This window comes from Herpailurus yagouaroundi, unplaced genomic scaffold, assembly GCF_014898765.1.
Source record: "Herpailurus yagouaroundi ecotype Mexico unplaced genomic scaffold, PumYag 203, whole genome shotgun sequence".
NCBI lineage: Eukaryota > Metazoa > Chordata > Mammalia > Carnivora > Felidae > Herpailurus > Herpailurus yagouaroundi.
Genome location: NW_024412434.1, coordinates 9,916,234 through 9,936,524, shown reverse-complemented (window position 1 = coordinate 9,936,524; position 20,291 = coordinate 9,916,234). Strand labels below are relative to the sequence as shown.

The following is a 20,291-nucleotide window of genomic DNA, read 5'->3' as shown; positions in this document are numbered from 1 at the left end:
TGTCTCCCTCTCTCTCTGCCCCTCCCCCGTTCATGCTCTGTCTCTCTCTGTCCCAAAAATAAATAAACGTTGAAAAAAAAAAAAAAAAGAAACTGACAGGATATTTACTTCTCTATTTTCATTTCAAATTTCAAGTCAGTGATTTATAATTTCAAAACTACAATCGAGGGGTGCCTAGGTGGTTCAGTTGTTAAGCGTCTGACTCTTGGTTTCAGCTCATGGTTTCATGGGCTCGAGCCCTACATTGGGCTCTACACTGACAGTATGGAGCCTGCTTGGGATTCTCTCTCTCTCTCTCTCCCTGTCTCTCGGCCCCTCCCCTGCTCACGCTGTCTCTGTCTCTCTCGAAATAAATAAATAAAAATAAATTTTAAAAAAACTATAATTGAAAACATTGTTTGTCTTAGCAATAAACGCCACTAATATAAAGTCCCAGGTGGTAAAATTAGTATTCAGTCCTCTCCCTTGAGGGTACAGTTTCGTACCTCCCTTTTGGCACCAGCTGCCAGGACACTAAGACAAATGTAAGGCCCCATCCTAACACACTCTTGACCTCTTTGTTCCTCATTTACAACTTCTACTTTATCACCTTAGTTGTGTAATTGCTTCCATGATAAACCACCTTAAATAATTTTGGGGAAAATATATTAATGAATTACATTTCATTGGAATATTCTAGCACAGGCAAGAGTGAAATAAAGCAGAAGACCGGACTGTATTTCCTCTTCTAAGAATTCCTGTAACTGGGAACCAAATTATATACACCATTTCCCAGAGGGAAATGCTGGTCCAGAATAAAAAATGGTCCTTACCAGCTTGCAAATTCAAGGGCAGAACGTTATTTGATTTGTGGTGGTATAAAGGGGACCTCTGTCACTCAACATAGTGCCAATCATTTAAGCATAACTTTGGATTATGGAAAATTGTTACTGAGAACAAGAGACATTTTTTTTTCAGATAACAGATCAAGGAGGAAGGACCTCTGTCATATTAAAACAACAACAACCACAACAAATACTACCTGGGTTCCAGGGATCATTGACTAGACTGCTGGGGTCCATTGTATCTATGGTGGTAATATAATTATTTGTATGCACCTCCCAGCCCAAGGCATTGGATCAGGAATGTAATAGGAAATGAGAAGGAGGGCATGAATGTAATTGATGTCCTGCCCCTTAACATGGTTACTTCTTAAATGGTCCACTCTCAGACTTGATGCATTTAAGCATTCCTTCTACCTCGTCCACCCACTAAAATACCAACCAATGAGAATAAGTGAAACATGAACTGTTTGATTTATCCAACATTTTAGTGTATTACAAATGCTAAATCATGAGAAAAAATGAATGTGCCTAAAAAATACTGGAGAAAACCCTCAATACTTACAAACCATTATCAGCTGCCATTTTTATTATCTTGCCATTTTTATTATGGTGCCAGCCAACTTGATATCTGCATTAGGGTTTCCACACTTACAGTATCTTCAGCTTGTTCAAGGTGAGTGTCCTGTTTGTTCTCTCAGCCTAAAAGACACATATGCTCTTGCAACATGTAATAGGTGAGCTCAAATATCTTGAGGCAGCTGACAGTGAAACGCATTACTAATGTTACAATATAAAAGGTGATATTGCTTTGTATGTAAGGTACCATTTTGTTATTGTTCAGATTGAAGTATTGATTAAAAGGTATCTAATTAAATCTAGACCTACATATTCTAATTTCTGCCTTGATACATAAATTCTCAACCGTGAAAACATTTTACAAATGAACATACGTATCCTCTAGTCTGTTACTTTTATACCATAAATGGGCTCTTGGTAAGTCACACTTCCATTCTTTTGTGGACTATTGCACCTGCCTTCACTGTCCACCCACCTGCTTCGCCAGCAGACAAAGATGACGTATAAGCAAGATGTCAAAGCCACCTAATCAGCTTGCCTAAAGCACAGCGCATTTGTGATGGAGAGATGGGTTTTCCAGGAATTCTGACATAATTTTTCCCATTTATAGGTAGATGGACCTTAGGTAATCTTGTGTATACTGGTCACTGTGTGGTAAGCTCTTTTCGGCATGGAATGCAAAGATTATTTGCAATCCGGTAAAAACATAATCACAAATACATAATTAATAAAATTTGAGTGAATTATATTTCATTAGATTTTTAAAACATTGTGTCCATTTGCTTATTTCCAAATTGGCTTTATAAGAACAAATGTATTTATATATTAATATAGTAATTATATCAGTTACATTACATTAATCATAATATCCTGATTTTTAACTTTTTTCTATTGCTTTTAGAAGTCAATCCAAGAAGAAAAACGAAGACCAAGGAAAGATAGGTAATTATTACTTCTAGATTTCAGTGTCATCTTATCAAACCAAAATATAAATCCATGTGTTCAAATTATGACTGAAAATCATCTATTTTTTTAAAAATCACCTATTTCATATGTGTAGATTTGGAAAGTAGCATGCTCTCATACATTTATATGATGAATATGTGGTTTATATATAATTTAGAAGATATCACCTATTGGAAATATGTTGAGCTAGCACAGTGTGAGGCATACATTAAGAACTCAAATAGTTTGTGAATGAATTGTACTGTCCCAATTCAGAATTTGCTTTTCTTGGTCCATTTCTTGGTTTTGATCAGGAAATTGGAACACACCCATGTCCATGAACTTTCTTTCCCCAAACCCCTTTGCTTTCTGTTCTTTGACACATGCTAAATCTCATTCCTTGTAATGTTTATGGATTTGTCAGGAAATAAGGTTTGTGTCACCTGCAGGTGTGACAACTTAGATTCACACTAGTCCCCATTTCCTATAACATTTCAGCCCACCAATACTTTACTAATTTAACATTGTAACACTATTTCAATTAACTGACTTCCAGAGTGTGCTAATAACAACTGAGGGTTCTTCTACTAAGATGAGTGGACACTGAACTCCTGACTTATGTATCGGTGGCATTCTGAAAGCTCATTTGTAAATTGGTATCTGTAACTTGAAAAACACTTTTCCCCAGAAACACTGTAACGCTTGGTAGTTTTCTAGACCTATATCTGTTTACCTCATATGAAGTCCCATCAGACCACAGGTACTGAGCATCACAGAACTAATGTGAGTAAATCCAGGAATTAAAATGGTCACGGACACACCTCTGTGTGTATGCCATGTGTAGGAATTAAAATTTAGCCCAGAAATTAACCCACTAAAGGCCAATGGTAAGGAAAGGACAGAAAGTTACCTGTGAAGGAAGTAAGAAGGTCATGAAACATTGTGTACATCCATGTACTTAACTGATGCCTGAGAAAATTGGAAAATGCTATGTGTTGATACATAAAGGTAAGGTTTTCTCAGAGTGGCCCAAGGGCCAGTTATGAACCCTCTCCTAGACTGGCCAAACTGGAACTTTGTAATCACTCCTGTCTAGTAACTACTAATTTTGTACCAAGTTGAATGAGATTAAACCAGGAAAATGCTCTCTTAAAGGTGAGAGATGAGGGGTTTTTTTTCTTTTTTAATTTATGGTATATACTGTGTTTGTGCATTTCAAGACTTCTCTTGTTTCTATTGACATGAATTGTTACTCCTAAATTATACTAAATAAAAGAAGAGAACAATATCCTATAAGTTTGAGTAGAAAAGTAGACTGAAGCTATGATGTGTTTATGTGTTCATTTACAGTCAGGGGAAATTATTAGATTTGGAAGATTTCTATTATAAGGAATTTTTGCCTAGTCGTTCTGGACCAAAGGAACATAACCCTAGCTTAAGAGAACGAAGACAAGAGAGAGAACACCAGCATCGATGTTTTAATGCTGATGAAAGGTAATACGCTACCTACTAAGGTACAGCATGTTCCCTGTGTTACTCACAGTTCCATTTATAAAGCACTGCCATTCTGTCTTTGGACTATAACAAAATATTCTCACTGAATGTTGCCTCTTAAGATTGATATGTTTTAAAAAAGATTGATATGTTATCTTAAAGTAAACTCGTAAGGATTATGGTCAGGTATTCAGACAACCCAGTTTTATACCTGTTTTCTTGGTGTTACTGTTAGTAGCACTCCCTTTTACTTTATTTTATTTTATTAATTTTTGAGAGAGAGGGAGAGAGAGAACATAAGCAGGGGAGGGGCAGAGGGAGAGGGAGAGAGAGAATCTTAAGCAGGCGCCACACCCAACATGGAGCCCAACGTGGGGCTCAATCTCATCATGACCTGAACCAAAATCAAGAGTCAGACGCTCAACCGGCTGAGCCACCCAGGTGCCCCAATGGCAGCCCCCTTTTAAAAGTACCTCACTTTGGGAGCCCCTGGGTGGCTCAGTCGGTTGAGCAGCTGGCTATTGATTTCAGCTTAGGTCAATGAACTCACGGTTCATGGGATCAAGCCCCATAATAGGCTCTGTGCTAACAACAGGGAGTCTGCTTGGGATTCTCTCTCTCCCTCTTTCTCTCTGCCCCTCCTCGTTCTCTCTTAGTCTCTCTCTCTCAAAATAAATAAACATTTAAAAAAGTAAATAAAAAATAAAAGTGCCTCACTTCGGATGATAAATTACATGGCCATACTAATTACAAGCAACAGGCAACAAGTCAAAATCTGTGTTTAAGTTCTAACCAATGGAATTTTAAACACTTACTGGTTTCTCAGTTATGCTGTATATGTTCTCAGAATCCGCAATGTCAGACCAAAAAGTATCCGGAAGAAAGATTCACATAGAAGTATATATTTTGGATTTGATTTCTCAGTTTGCCATTAACTTTGCTTGACATTAAGTATCTCAAACCATTTTTGCTCACTTACTACTTTGCAAATGTTTTCCCTGAAAAAATTCTTTGTGAAGTTTTGAAAGTGAAGGCACATAGTAAAATGCAAACATTGTATGTGAGAGAGAAACCAGAATAAGGACAGGCAACGAAAAGCTGTTTTGCCAAAATCCTGAGCGAACGTCCTGTCAGCCCAGGGCACTCAGACCCTTCACGGTCTCTTTTGCAGTGCGACCTGGTGCTTTAGAGTCAGAGAGTCTTAGATTTGGATCCTGATTCTGCCACTTGGTAGACGAGTGACCTTGCTCGCATTGCCAGACCTCCCTAAGCTTGTTTCCACATCTAGGAAAGGATTCACTAAAAACTGCCTCACCACGTTGTCATAGAGGTTAAGTGAAATTATGTATGTGAAGCACTCAACATCAGATGTGCCACAGGGGAGAGGCTCCGGAGATGGTGGCCTTTTTCATCTTTATTTGCTTTTCCAGAATCTACTTGATTTCTGACCCTTGTCTCCAAAGAAAATGTCTTTCTTCCATCTTGAGATCAAGAACTGTAACATATTGCCAGAACTTAGAGATGCTCTAGTCTAATCACAGGGTCCTACATAGGAGACTACCGAGTGCCCAGCAAGATTAAATGACTTGCCCCAGGTTCCACATTGAGTCAGTGAATTAAAACCCAAGGTTTGTCACTGACTTACCTGCTTCCCATTTTAAGAAGCCAGCCTGTCTCCTCTCTAGTATATTCTCTGCCTTCCCCCAACCACAGACACACATCTGCTGGAAAAATATCATATCCCTGAGCTTCTGGCGTTCCAGCGGTGCCTGTGGATGTGAAGTTGGAATTCACCAGAATGAGGATGCTACAAGCTAGTGTTGGCTGAATGCTTCCTTCAGGCTGGCCATTGTGCCGGGCACTGACTTCATCCTTATGGCAACCTTGTGAGGCAGTCACTCTCATTGCCCCGTTATATAGATGACAAGGCTAAGTCTCAAAAGTTTAATGACTGCAAAGTCACCTAGATGAAAAGTGAGGGGGCCAGAATTTGAACACAGGCCTTTTTGAGTTGAAAGTCCATGATTTTCACCACTACCCTGTATTGCCTCCCCGTGCAAAGCCCTGTGCCGGGTGCTCGAGGAAGAGGTGGACACAGTGTGCATGTGATGTAATCTCTGTCACCAAAGAGCTTGACTCTAGAGAGAAAGTAAAGATCTAACAGAGATAAACAAGGTAACCTTGTGTATACACACACACACACACACATGCACGTATGTACACACATACACACACACCATCAGTTTTTCCTCATTAGCCTGCCTTGTCTACATAGCACCTGCCACCACCTGGCATATTAAGGTTGTCTATAGCCCTCTCCCACACTAGATTAAACTCCATGGGAATGAGGGTTTTTGTTCACCTTTAGCCTACACTAATGGCTAATACTTAGTAGGTGCCACATAAGTAAATGAATGCACCTATGTGGCTGCATAGGGAGCACCCTTCTTCTCCAGGCAAGTTATAGAATCTAGAGGTAAAGTGGGTGGGGTTTCCCAACTCTACCGTCGGGAAAGGTGGCCCAACAGCCTCACCGAGAGAGCTGACAGGACCCACAGCTAACTGGTTGACCAGATTTGGAAGGAGTGTTGGAGAGAAACATTTGAGTGGTTTTAAGATGAGAAATGATGGTTGTCTATTTAGGCACTTCGAATTTTCCTGTTTGAATAAAATGGGTTAAAAATTAAGGTACTAAAATATTTATTTATTGGTTGTGAGTTACTTCAAACCAAAGGAAGCTCGCCTTTCTCAACTGCACCTTCTGACACCTTACTTAGCTGTCATCCAAACACAGTCACCCTCCCCCCCCCCCCCCCCCCCCCCCCGTCTGCTTGGGGAAAATTGAAAATCTGCTGAGAAAATTATGCAGCTGCGTTTGGCCTTTCTCCTGATGTTTTGAATGTGCCCTTCTTAAATGCCTGTAGTTGGGGGGAGTGGGAGGAATAGAACCGCCTAACGGGATGGGCGGGGCTGCGCTGCGCTCTGGCGCCTCTGACTTTCGGGCCCTGGGTCTCACTGCAGGTGCTGGGCGGAGGAGAACCAGGGGCTGGAGGAAAATGGGCCCGCAACCAATCCCTACGACTACAGGAGGCTCCTGCGCAAGACCTCCCAGCGGCAGCGCCTCGTGCAGCAGGTGTAGCCCGGCTGGTGGAGGCCACCGCGGTGGGAATGTGCGCGAGACTGCGGGGTTGCAGGAGCCAAAGCCCGGGCGCTGGCACGACCAGGCGCTGATGCCCCGGCCCTGACCATGGCAGGGGCCGCCCAATGCGCTCCGCCTCTCGAGTGTCAGGGCCAGCCTCACCGAAGGAGGAGGAGAAGTGAGAGCCTTGGATGCCGCGTCTCGGCACTCCGGCACCCTGCACTCCCACCAGCCCGCCAGCTGGGGCATCCCTATCCCTGGCCCCCAATGTATCTCTTTGTTCACTCATTTGAGACTCCTGTGGACCCGACTGCGCCTGAGCTCTCGCCGATCCCTCCTCTCTCATTTTGGAAGACTTCAAAGATTCCTTTTTCCTTGGAAACCGCCCTCCCAGGCCTGCGGGACACTGGAGGGGCGAGTAAAACAAAGCCCGGTGGGAGAAGAGGCGAGGGTGGGGGAAGCTTTGAAGATGAACTCCTTCTCAAACTCGCGCTTTCCCTTCCCTTGGTTATTGAGGTTATTAAATAAAGGAAGTGCCTTGGAAAGTCCGTGGCTTTCGGGGCTGGTACGCCATATTCCCCTTTAGGGCTAGACTCCTGCTGTCCACCTGTGCGGGTGCAGGTGCCCAGGCAAGGAAGTGACGGTGCCTTCTGTCTCCTCCATCGCCTCCAGACATCCCAAACAAACATACTAAGTTAAAAACCTGAGTCTTGCGGCGCAAACGTGAGCTGCAGACAAATCCCCAAACCCCCCACACACACACTGCGCGCGCGCGCGCACACACACACCTTTGGTCCCACCACTGAGCTAACTGTTGGGCTTTTTAGGTTCTTCTAGTCTGAAGATTTGGGGCAATCTCGGCGCCAAATTTTGGCGTATGTAAGAGGGATGGGCAATGGGTAGGCAGAGAGGTTTTTCTCAGTTGATGGCGTCCTAGTTTAGAACCTGGGTTGAGCCCTTCTATGGAACTGACACCCTCCGTTGTCCAAGGGGTCTGAAGAGCGCGCGGAAGGATGACGAGGTGATTTCACGGACGACTGAACTGGGAGGAGGGTTCTGGCTGGGATAGGGCTTGTTCCTCTTGCTGGTGTCCCTCGCGTGCGGGGCCCGAAGCCAGAAGACTGGATTGAGTGAGGACGGGTGGACGTTCGTTAGCCGCTTGCTCATCAGAAGTTAAGTACTCTCCAACCAAAAATGTTGACGCCGAAAGGTCCCCCAGAGATGCTCCTACAACCTCTTCATTTTACAGAGGAGACCCCCGAGGGGCGAAACCTCCCACAGTGGCCGGATCGAGCTCAGAGTTCAAGGGCGCTGTAGGCCCTGCACCTTCCCCGGGTTCTCCTTGCGGCCTCCGCTGGGGCTCAGCCCTGCAGACCGACGGCTGGTTTGTGACTTGCTGCAGGCTGGGCCTAGCTCAGGCACCGGTGAAACCAGCGCCGCGGGGCACTGTATACGGCCGAGGGGGAGAGAGGGATTCTGGACCCCGGCCGAGGGGGAGAGAGGGATTCTGGACCCCGGCCGAGGGGGAGAGAGGGATTCTGGACCCCGAGGTGAATCGAGTCCCTCCGCCGCAACCTACCCATCCACCTACCACCTACCACCACGAGGCCCTTGCGGGGCAAAGCTGAGCTCCGCGTCGCTACCAGGCAAGCCCCTTCTTAAAGCTTTTGAAGTGGCCTGTGTAGACCAGAGCCCTGGCAGTCCGGCCCTTAGGTTCTGGATTGGGAGGCAGTAGGCTCCCTCCCTAAACTCCCCACCCACTTTTTAAGTGAGATTAAAGGAATGGGAAACGCTTAGTGAAAGGTTTCAGTGTTTTTATTTCTCCTTTCCTTTTGTGTTTCTTTGTTTTCTCTTTTTCTTTCTCCCTTTTTTTTTACATCTCCTTTTCTTTCTTTCTTTCTTTCTTTTTCCTTTTTTTCTTTTTTTTTTTTCTGTCCTTCGACATTGAGGCACTGGGAAGACACAAGGGGAAAATTGTACCGGACATTCTTCACTGGTAGGCCTGCAATGCGATCTCTGGGTAAACCACGGACAAGAAATAGGTCAACCGAGGAAACCTGCCCGGGAGGGTATCCTCTGGAGCCTGGGTTTATCCCCCCACCCCCACCCCAACCCACCCCCTATTTGAGGAAGAGGCTTCGAAAGCTTTTCCCCTGAACGCTGGCTGCCTCCCCTTCCCATTCGGTGGCTGCCTCCTTTGTGAACTAATGACTGTAATTATTACCTCCCCGAGCTCTTTTGTTATCTCCAACGCCAAACCGAAGAGTGGGGGGAGTGGGCTCCTGTGCGAAATGAAAGTCTTTATGAAGCAAATTGCCGTCTAGGGAGGGACCACGTTAAGGAAAGACAAATCAGATCCCTGAGTGCATTTGAAGTAGGGTGTGTTAAATAAAAAAATGTAAATACCACCATTAGATTCAAAGTACTCCAGAGCTGCGGGATTTAATTGAGTTTAAACAGCAGGATTTTAAGTCCCGTTAAAAAAAAAAAAAGTTAAATGCAGGTGTTGTGGTTTCTACCCGCCTTGTATTTTAATCCGTTTCTTCCTTGAAAATTTGTGTTTTGAACTCTTGTTTTAAAGAATCTTTATGTTTTCGACCACTTATCCATAGCAGAATAGTTCTGCAACCCCAGGCTGGTGGGTTGAAGCAAAACATTAGCAGGATTTGGTGTGAATTTAAACAAAGAACTAGTCTCTCCGACCCGCATCTGCGCTGCTGGAGCGAGAGCTGCGGAGCTTCCCTGCCTGTGCGCATACGGCCAAACCAGGAAGGCTTTACACCCTGGCGTTGTTACCTGGGTCCACTGAAGCCAAGGGTGCCGGACGGAGGGGCCAGACTGAGGCCTGGGTTCACGCCCACCAAGCACTGGCAGCCCGATTCAGGCTTCTCAACACCTAGGGCTTTGAGCCAAGCCTACCGCAGGACCTGGCCAGCGCCATTCCCAGACACCGCTCCGAGGCCGCGGTGAAGATCCTACTACTCCTCCCGGCTCGGGCACGTGAGAAGAAGACAAAGCTTCATGGAAATAATTTACCAGGCCCCCGCGTGTCCGGGGACACAGGATTTGGGCTTGTATGCGGCCACCTTGGGCCCCACGACGCCCTTAAGTGAGGGCCGAGGGGAGGGAGCCAAGACTGAGGATGAGTCTCTGCTTCGGCAGCAGCTTTAATAACTTGACTCAGGAAGTCAGAGAAATAAGGGCTTATGAACAGAGTGGAAATGAATAACGCTCGCCCAAGGGAATGCACGCGGCAGAAGGCGGGATGCAACACTTCCCCACCAGGGTCTTCCTCGCACTCTCTCTGAGAGCCCAGGAGCCCGCAAGGTGTACTTGACTCTGACCTCCGCTATCAAGGGGAAGCAACGCCAACTCTACGCGGCCCAAACTCTCAGGACGCCTTCCCTTTGTTTAACAGCTTTTAGAGAAAGGATATGGTAAGAGAGGAGAGATTCTGACTTTCTAGGGAAAGAAGAAAGCCCTTCTCACCAGGCCTCAGAAAGAGTGAATCTCGCCCCACCCCCCCACCTCCAATTCCCCGGTATCATTTAGATTTTCGGAGGGTGGGATGGACAGATCATTGATTTGAGACCCGCTGACTCGAGGGCCCAGCAGGCGATGCCTTCTTTCCGCCTCGGATTTGGAAAGCTCAGATTGCCTAGTTGGAAACTCTATGCAGGTCTCCCACGCACATATAGATTCTGGTCACACGAAAGCAGCAAAACCTTCCACGCCTCCGCAGGCCAAGGTCACCGAACGACCCGATCCCATCCCCCATCAGCCGTCAATCCTGACGACTCTAGTTGCTCTCCCTCGTCCCCCTCCAAGAAGTTTCCATTCCCTTTATTATTTTTTTCCCCCAACCCGAGGTCCTCGGTGATAGGCTCCTGCATGGATTTTAATTGCCTCAATCAGCGGTCTTTCTCCCATCAGTCAGTCAGATCCTGGACGGTGGGCCCGGCGACTGCGCTCCCCGAAGCACAGGAATGACGCGCTCCGGACCGCCGCGCGGCTCAGTAGGAAGGCGTCAGTCTAGCCCAAGGAGCCGAAATGGGCCCTTCAGTACGTAGGCGCCCTTCCCCCACCGTCCCCTCCCCAAGCTCACGAACCGCTCGTGATTCCAGCCCAGCCGCCGAGGCTCTCGAGGTCACAGCGACCTCAGCACCGTCTTGCAGGAAGGCGGCGCGGAAATCGTGCCTCCTTCCCGGCAGCAGGAGCCAGACCTCAAACAATACGCCAATCGATGCTTATATGAGACTCATCGGGCCACCCTCTCCGCCTCGCTGAAGCCAGCGCGCAGGCAGCAGCGTTAGCACTCTGGACAGCGCTCCCGGGCCCGCGGGGACTGCCCGCCTGCCCCCGCCTCGCTCTCCCCAGGGGCTCGCCCGCACGCCTCCCACCCACACGCTCTGACTCCAGTGCGTTCGCGCTGTCTGCCTCGCATCCTCCCTCTCCCATTTTTTTCTCTCCGCCGCCCCCTCATCCATCCGGGTTGGACTCCTCCTTCAAATGCAGTCGGGTGCTCGGCGCTTTCCCATACCCTGGCTGCGCGGACCCTTTGGTCTCCATCCCTATTCAACCTCAGCTTTCAGAGAGTTGCCACGTCTCTAAACCCTAATCCCCCCCCCCCCCACACACACACACACGCACACACACGCACGTTTCCTGTCCCAGTGTGACACCCACCCTCTGCCGCACGGCTGCGCGGGTCCCCGCGCGGTGCCCTCCTCCCGCCACACTCACGCACGCACGCGCGCTCAGGACCGAGCCGAGGGCTTGCTGACAGTTCGCACTCGGAGGCGGCTTGCTCCAGTCTCACGGCGCTGATGGCAACTCCAGGCTCAGGCTTTTGGTCCTTCGGGTCTGAAGATGGCTCCGGGGATCCCGAGAACCCCGGCACAGGTAGGGGAACCGGGGCCTGCAGCAGGCGAGCTTTGCGGGTGGACTGGGGTTTGCGGGGCGAGGGAAGACGGGAGCGGTTTTTCCACCTGCAACAGGAAACTTGGGACACTTCACCCTGCTCTCGGTGTAGATCCCTGATGGCCCAAGAGACCAAAACCCCACGGGCCCTTATCCCTTGGAAAGACACCCAAAGAATCACAAGCCCTTTTCAATGAAGTCTGGGAGAGCTCCCCAAACACAGACCCGTCCCCTCGACACCGAATTCCGTGGGCCTGGGGCACTGCCACCATCTTGGTGTCTGGACCTGTAGAGGGATAGAGTGGCTGTGGGAAAAGGAAAAATAAATGGAAAAGAGAGAATTCTTGGTCTGGAAGGAGAGCCAACGGACAGCTTCGGTATCTAGGAAAACTCGCCGGACCAAGGCAGGAAAGGGGAGTTTGGCCGAACCTATTGGCACCTGGAAGGCAAGTGTAAAAGGGCTGAAGTATGGGCTTCTCTTGGAAACAAATCAGCGAACCTAAGGTCGGGCTGGGCCGGGCCACCAGGCTCCCGCACCCCTCCTGCACCCGCCCTTTGTGCGGAGCCCCAGGCAGCCCCTTTCCGGACCCCAGGCTTATTGCCGTTGTTCCCACAGAACGAAATTTCACACGTCCGTCTGCTGTTGTCTTTCTGACTCGCTGTCCTCCTGCCTGTCTTTCCTTGCAGCGAGAGCCTGGTGTCAGGTGGCCCAGAAGTTCACGGGCGGCATCGGAAACAAGCTGTGCGGTGAGTGCAAGTGCCGGGGGAGGGAATCGGACAAGGCCAGTCCCGCGGGGGCAATGTCACCTTCTCACCTCCGCATCCCCAACAGCGGAGTGGAGGTTTCCTGGCCGGGAGTGGGCAGGGGCGATGCAGCCGGGCCAGGCGGGCGGCTGACCAACGCGTTCCCTGTCCTTGCCTAGCCCTGCTCTACGGGGATTCAGAGAAGCCGGCAGAGAGTGGAGGGAGCCAGCCCGCGCGGGCCACCTCCCGGAAGGCCACCTGTGCCTGTAACCAGAAGCCTTGCAGCTGCCCCAAAGCGGATGTCAACTATGCGTTTCTACACGCAACAGGTAAAGGCGCCTCGCGGGGCCCCCGAGAGCCACGGCCCCTGGCTCGGTCCCACCCACCGCGGCCAGAAGGGACTCAGTGCCAGGGGCCTGACCCGAGGCGTGGAGAGGCAGGGAAGGGGCGGACTTCGCAAGAATCTTCAGCTGAAAGCGAGATACGACGGGTCTGAACCCGGACCCGGCCTCTACGTGGCGCTGGGCGCGGGCGTTACGAGGGGATTCTGGAGCCGTGGCGTTCATGCTCCAGTGCTGCCTTCGGGTCTGCGGCTGGCAGAGGCCCCCTGGAGCGCTGGACCTCGAGGTCGGCTTCTTGGTGCGACTGAAACCGATAGGACTTGGTTTCCCGTTCGGAATTGCTGAGACTTTCTAGGTCTTTAGATCGAAAGAGTAATTCGTAGCTGCAGTTTCACAGGGGAACTATTCGATTCAGGTGAGACCTGCGCAAGGTTTTAGTTCCTTGCGTTTACCCACCCAGTCACCTAAACATGCGCGCGCGCGCGCACACACACACACACACACGCACACACAGACTTAGGAAATACCGAGCTAACGTAATAGGCCAGAGACCTTAACATTGCATGCTCCACTTTGTCTGAGTTGCCCAAAGGCATTCCTCAAACATTTCTGATGTGACGTATTTCCATAACCACTTAAGATGATTTACTCAGATACAACATTTAGGACAAACCCCTCTGCAATAGATGAATGGAGGCACACTCCTTTTTAAAAAAAGAAAGCAAATACGTCATGGATTGAAATACAAGGATTAATTTGGGGTGTGGGAGAAATCGCAATTTCTCTTATTCCTTTATCGTTGAAAAATACCTCCCTTTTAAAGAAAATGCTCTGCGTTTCCTGAAGATTTTTTTTTTTAACACAAAATCTCTCAGGCCAAAGAGAAATTGCCGAATCAAGATCTTGCCTGGACATTTTCACGATAAAATTAAAATGTGACATTTTGATTCCATTTTTTAGACCTGCTGCCAGCCTGTGATGGAGAAAGGCCCACTTTGGCGTTTCTGCAAGATGTAATGGGCATTTTGCTTCAGTATGTGGTGAAAAGTTTCGACAGATCAACCAAAGTGATTGATTTCCATTACCCTAATGAGCTCCTGCAAGAGTATAACTGGGAATTGGCAGACCAACCACAAAATTTGGAGGAAATTTTGATGCATTGCCAAACGACTCTAAAATATGCAATAAAAACAGGTATTGTCCAATCAAAAATAATAAAGCTCTTTTTCTTTTACAATATTTATTTTTATATAAACATTTTTCTGTTTGATGGTGTTACTGGTATTTTCAAATTTGCAAAGTTATTTTCATCACTAAAAAAAGTCATTATTAGAACGATATAAAACAAAGAAAGGTACCCTTTACTATTAATGTTAATGCTTCTGAAGTTGATAATGTCAGAAACATTATAAATGTATTAAGTATAAATCATCAGATTTTACATTGCACGTATTGGGCCACGGAGATTAACCACTGATGTAGAAGCAACCATTTGTCAGCAGAGGCCAGTAGAAGTGACTCAAAATGGAGAAAGAAAGGGAATATGGAAATGGAAGCTCAAAAGGCATGATACAAACAAAAGCCCAAATACTAGAGGAGTGCTAGTAATTTCCATGGCATAGGAATGGTCAGGCATTGGACAAACCATCCCATGTAATCACTGAAACAGAGGGATAATATTTTGGCATTGTCTCAAATGTCCAGGACTTCATATTTGAACCCCAGGATTTCTCTATTTTTAAAGAAATGTACACAAAAGAAAACACAATACAAACTAGCATAACAATTCAGCCATGTTATATAAGGATCTGTGCTTCTCAGCCATTCCGTATATAAAAAAAGAAAGTAGGTGGGGGAGGGGAATCAGATATCCTTATTTTAAAATGTATTTTGTATTTATTGCTTTTCACAGTATTCTTCACACTTTATCCATTTTGTAGTCCCAGGTGTAATGTTTATTTGGGCACGTTCTAAGCTTTCATTTTGTCTACACAAAGTCGCTAGTCATCTCTCCCAATCCAATCGTGATTACCCCTTCTCTTCCTGCATTGTCTCTAATCATGCTGATGCATGATGGCACTACACTTCATTAAAGCAATAAAAATAAGTATGAATGACTTTTAGGAGGGGAAGAATACCTTGTGGATCTAAACTGATATGTAACCTTAAAAAGCTCTGCTAGCAAATAAAAATGTCACATGAATATTAATTACCACAGGAACTTGATCTTTTTATGTTGCAAATTTTTTGGTTAATTAATTATCAGTATTACTCTAATCAACAACAAACATTTTAAGAGTGTTTGCTGTGTGGCTTTAAGCTACTGTTTTTGTTTTTGTTTTTGCATTCGGTATACCAACTGAGAGGGAAAGTATGCAGAGAAGAAGCCTTGGGAAATCAATTTACCGTATTATTAGTATCTACTTTTGTGAGACTGTAGACTTGGAACCAGATACTAGGGAAAAGAATTTAACCTGGTGATTTCTATCACACTCGGTCTGTGAGATATGAATTTTGAAGGCTTATTAGGTCGCATTCTCAATTATGTTCACAGAGAATCCACAGAATGTGTATATACTATGCATTAAAAATGTTCCTCTTCCCAGCTTTTTATGTATCTGCAGTGCAAATATGAATAGTGCTTTTAATTCATTTTTGTTTGACCTATTCCCTAACCTAATATTTAAATATCTTAATAGTAGGCTGCTCCCTATTATTTTTATTGCTACCAAACCAAAACGTACCTATAAAAGTGTTTTACATCTTCATCCTTAAAAGCTGGTGATGTCTGAAAAGCAATTTAAAGAGTTAAGACCATGGGAATTGCAAATCAGTAAAAGTCATCATTCGGTCAATGTTTCAGTTAGTGTCAGGAGAAGATGGACCAATTCAATATTTAGATTTTGCCAATAATGCTTTTGAAACTGTTGGTCAAGTGGAGATCTAATGCATTTAAAGTTCAGAGGAAAATATGATGAAGTTGAATTTCTAAGCATCAATATCAATAATTATTTATAGCAGATGTAGTCTTCTGGTCTTCCCATTTCACTCCCAAATAGAATTTCAAAGAATTAACACTGGTCACCTCCTCTTTTTTTGACTTGCAAATTTACAGGTTTTTATGCTATACCTGGTATTTGACAGCTAGTAATATTTAGGGTCTGTAAAATAGTTACCATCCCTATGACTGTTAGGCATTTTAGTGTACCTCAGGAGATGCTTTTATAAAATATGTTATCACCTGCTTTCTACTGAGAGTCCTTAATCTAATTTCCACCTGGCCTCCAAGGATGGAGAGGCATGCGAGCCAGTGGGGAAATACTTTCAAATGAAGTCTTCATGTGTTTTTAAAATTACCCCTGTAGGAACTGTTGGAACAGAAAACTGAAAACTGCAGAGAATAATAGAATTCTGGAATAATTAAGATTTTCAGGGGTCATTGGACTTTGGTGGTGGTGGTGGTGGTGGTGGTGGTGGTGGTTGGGGAATGCAAGGGTTAATGTTGTCTTGAGTCTTTCTACGGAACCATCAGACAAAGAAATTGAAGCATCAATAAATGAGGCCGTCCTTGGCTGTGCGCTGCAGGTACTGGGAGAGCAGTTTGGACCGACTTTGGGGCCCTCCCCATCTGATTGTGGACGAGAGGGTTTGAGCTGCCTGGGGCCGTGGCTCCCATAGCCTGCACATCCTTCCCAGCTGGAGCATTCCAGAGGCACCAGCAGCTCTAATCTCACATTCCCCCCTCACTGCCTCCCTGGCTGCGACTGCGTGTGGCCACCGATTCCGGGCCCGGTGGGGGTGGTGGCAGCCGCGGAAGGCATGCACAGGGACAGCTGGCAGCCTCCCAGGTGGTACTTTTACACCCTTTCTTTCCAAAAGCCCTGCCTGGATTGCCTAGCAGCCTTCAGGGGTCACAGGAAGAGAGCAAATAGAATATTTCTGTAGCATACTTCTGCAGAAATCAAGAGAACACGTTGTTCTAACCTGGCAAACTATCTCCTTCCATATTTTCACATCACTATCAATGAATGAAAATTTTGAGGAGGAGAGATTCAGGTGAAATGGGAGACCAAGGTCAAAAAAATATAGGAGAAGAGAGTCAAGCTTGAAACATCAAACTTGTTTCACAGTTTTCCAAAGGCAGTCATCAGGATGAATTGACCTTTTGATATCCTGGGAACCCACATGCACCTTGAAATTTCTCTCCATTTTATGCAGAGGTTTTCATGCCAAAGTTTCTAGAGAGTTAAACAGTGTGTGATAATGGACACCAGATTCATCCAGAAAATGCATATGAACTGGGAGAGTAGATTAGCGGATTGATTTGCTAATCGTTATTATTTTCCTCACTTTAAAGAAATGGCTCAGGGAACGAGAAATGAAGGGGCATCCGGAGGGGAGAAGCGGCTGTGACTTCAGCTGTGAGCTTTAATGAAATGGGGAGTCAATGAGGCAGAGACAGGAGAGGGTTGTTCCAGACAGCGCCCGCAGCAGCAACGGGGCTTTCTCACTTTCTGTGGATGCATAAACTGACGGGGTCAGCTGCAGAGGGCCTGGTAAGGAGCGAAAAGGTAGAAGGGCACCGTGCCACAGGGAGGCAAAACAATGCTGGAGAATGAGCGAGAGCCACACAAATCCCAGTCTCTTTGAAATGTGCCCTTTCCCAGCCCCTATCTTTTCTCGGTGTCTAATTGTCTAGCCACATGCCCGCGGCTGATAAGGGAGCACTCCAGTACTAGAGATAAGCTCTGTGTTGACTTTGTCCCTGCTTTCCTCATTGCCTTCCTTTATCTTGTTTTGCCCATACTGGCTGGAGAGACTGTCAAACCCAGGCTTCAGACAGATGTCCAATAAGTGGCGGATGCCTTTTTATCAGATGCTATTTCCATAATTGATAATCTTCCAAAATGTGGGCTGCCAAACAAATCGCAGATTTAGAGATAGGCTTTTATGGGGCAAGACAAGGAATGGAATTCTGACGAGATATTGACCACCACATTTTAAATAATGGCCTCAGGAGTATTTGGATGTCAACTCCTGTAAAGAGTCTTAGAGAAATCTAGAAGTTAATTAGATAAGCCTTGCTAATGGACTCATCCGTCCATTGAATATATCTTTACGTATCTTGTTGACAACACAGTGATGCTGACTGTATTCAGCTTTATTTTAAATCACAACTATGAAGAAGTTCTGTTGTTTATAATCAAATATTTGGACAGAAGAGAATTGAACAAGAATTAGATTTGTCCATGCCATCTTTAGACAATCATCACCTTTTGAATCCAGGGCAAATCATTCAACAGTGTCCTATTTTCTCATTTTTGCCTTGTCTTTTGTAATCATCAGCCATTTGTCACGGATATTATTATGAATGTTGGCATGCCTGGCGGATGTCATGGTATGACTGATTCCCAGAACAACTTCAACAACAAAAAAAGGATTTTCAGCAGCATGAGTGCAAACAAGAATAGCTTTGGATTGTACTAGCATTTTAGTTTGCAAATACACTGAAGGGATGCTAGGAGGTAAACTAGCATCCACATGGCAAACCACATTTGTCATTTTTTTATAGGATAATGTTCAGAGGAAGATTTTTAGAGTGTGTTTTAAGAAACACCATAACCCAAAATAGTCTGTCTCGTTACATGAAATGCTCCTTTGGGGTGTGTGTGTGTGTGTGTGTGTGTGTGTGTGCGCGCGCGCGCACGCGCACATGTGCACGCACACACACATGTTGGGTTTCTGAATATAGATTTCCTATTACTGAAGGATCTTTCAAGGTTCTTTAGCTAGAGAAATCATGTGTTTGAGAGGCATTTATTTTCACTTGGTGCAGTCCTGATTCTGGTACTCCGTTTTCTTCAGGCCATCCCAGGTACTTCAATCAACTTTCCACGGGACTGGATATGGTTGGATTAGCAGCAGACTGGCTGACATCAACAGCAAACACTAATATGTGAGTAGTTAATGTGTTTTGCTTAATCCAAGATAATTATTAGCGAGATTTCATAGTCTTTATTCAGCCTCTCCTGTGAAAATCTTTTTTTACCGATTAGCTCCTAAAATAGGGATATCAACTTCAGAAGTATACGGGTGTTCAATCTAACTGAAGTCCTGATACATCTTTCATGCAATCAAAGCTATACAACATTTTTCAAACACAAAAGGCACTTTTTTTGGCATTTGGGATTTATAATTATATATAATATGAAAGAGAAATGGGACCAGATGCTGTTTTTTTAAATAGAATTACTCTGCAATGTTTTTTGTTTATTCATTTGATAAGTGACCCTTAGGCATGAAGCCAATAATTGAAGCTCCTAACTTTAGGAATATAGGAAAATGAGCAGCCCTTTAGAAGATGTAATTTTCTGTCTGCTTAATGCTATAATCAAAACTTCGGTGAATGTAGGGCTTGAAAAAGGAAATACAGTAGTTCTATACGTGTTGTGACGATGAATTATTTCTTTGAGTTACATATATAAAATGTGACCATTACTACATTTCAGGTTCACCTATGAAATTGCTCCAGTATTTGTGCTCTTGGAATATGTCACGCTGAAAAAAATGAGAGAAATCATTGGCTGGCCTGGGGGCTCCGGCGATGGGATATTTTCTCCTGGTATGTGATATTTCAACCTTTCTTTGTGGTTTTTCTTCTGATATGCAATGCCTCATTATGAACCTAGGAACAATTAAATACCTAGTCTGTGTTTCTGCTTAGGTTAAATGAGTTATGTTGATCCAAAGAATGAGTGTGACTATACAGGACCACTGACCATGCTTCCAAGCAACTACCTCATGCTTGAGCAATAGTTATTTGTGTTCAGAAAGAGGATGAACAGTGATGACATTTAGCCAGTACTCCTACTGTAATCCTACACAGAAGATGTATGGATCATGTGGAACAAAGGAATAAAGATTCCGAATAAGGGAATTCGCTCTCTGAAACTTCCCACAATTAGTGAAAGGGTAGCCTCGTTTAATAAAGCATTCTGTTTCAGGATGCATTACGAGGCAGATCTCTGTAACAGAGCCTGTGTACCCTGTCCCTTTCAAGTAACAACCAGAGAAGCTGATTCATAACTAATTTCAAGGAGGATAGAGAGTGGCTTGGGAAACCGTTTTTTTTTTTATTAACTTGTTTTATTTTTATTTTTTTTTTAATTTACATCCAAGTTAGTTAGCATATAGTGCGACAATCATTTCAGGAGTAGATTCCTTAGTGCCTCTTACCCATTTAGCCCATCCCCCTCCCACAACCCCTCCCGTAACCCTCAGTTTGTTCTCCATATTTATGAGTCTCTT

The 20,291-nt window shown here is 45.4% G+C and overlaps 2 protein-coding genes across 6 annotated transcripts in view; both read left to right on the top strand.

Annotated features, from left to right (window-relative positions):
• MYO3A (myosin IIIA) overlaps positions 1–7,523 on the top strand; it is a 243,192-nt gene extending 235,669 nt beyond the window's left edge. For 3 of the 5 annotated variants that reach the window (XM_040451173.1, XM_040451175.1, XM_040451172.1), the window contains 3 exons: positions 2,302–2,342; positions 3,696–3,839; positions 6,861–7,523. In XM_040451173.1, coding sequence (XP_040307107.1) covers positions 2,302–2,342; positions 3,696–3,839; positions 6,861–6,978 — 303 coding nt within the window. In that variant the 3' untranslated portion in view covers positions 6,979–7,523. The other 2 variants (XM_040451176.1, XM_040451174.1) reach the window with 2 other exon arrangements.
• A 3,385-nt stretch (positions 7,524–10,908) lies between these two features.
• The window catches only part of GAD2 (glutamate decarboxylase 2), an 84,592-nt gene continuing 75,209 nt past the window's right edge, over positions 10,909–20,291 (top strand). Inside the window, exons 1-6 of the mRNA XM_040451180.1 lie at positions 10,909–11,880; positions 12,586–12,645; positions 12,822–12,971; positions 13,944–14,177; positions 18,849–18,939; positions 19,493–19,605. Coding sequence (XP_040307114.1) covers positions 11,805–11,880; positions 12,586–12,645; positions 12,822–12,971; positions 13,944–14,177; positions 18,849–18,939; positions 19,493–19,605 — 724 coding nt within the window. The 5' untranslated portion in view covers positions 10,909–11,804. The remainder of the gene's footprint in view (positions 11,881–12,585; positions 12,646–12,821; positions 12,972–13,943; positions 14,178–18,848; positions 18,940–19,492; positions 19,606–20,291) is intronic.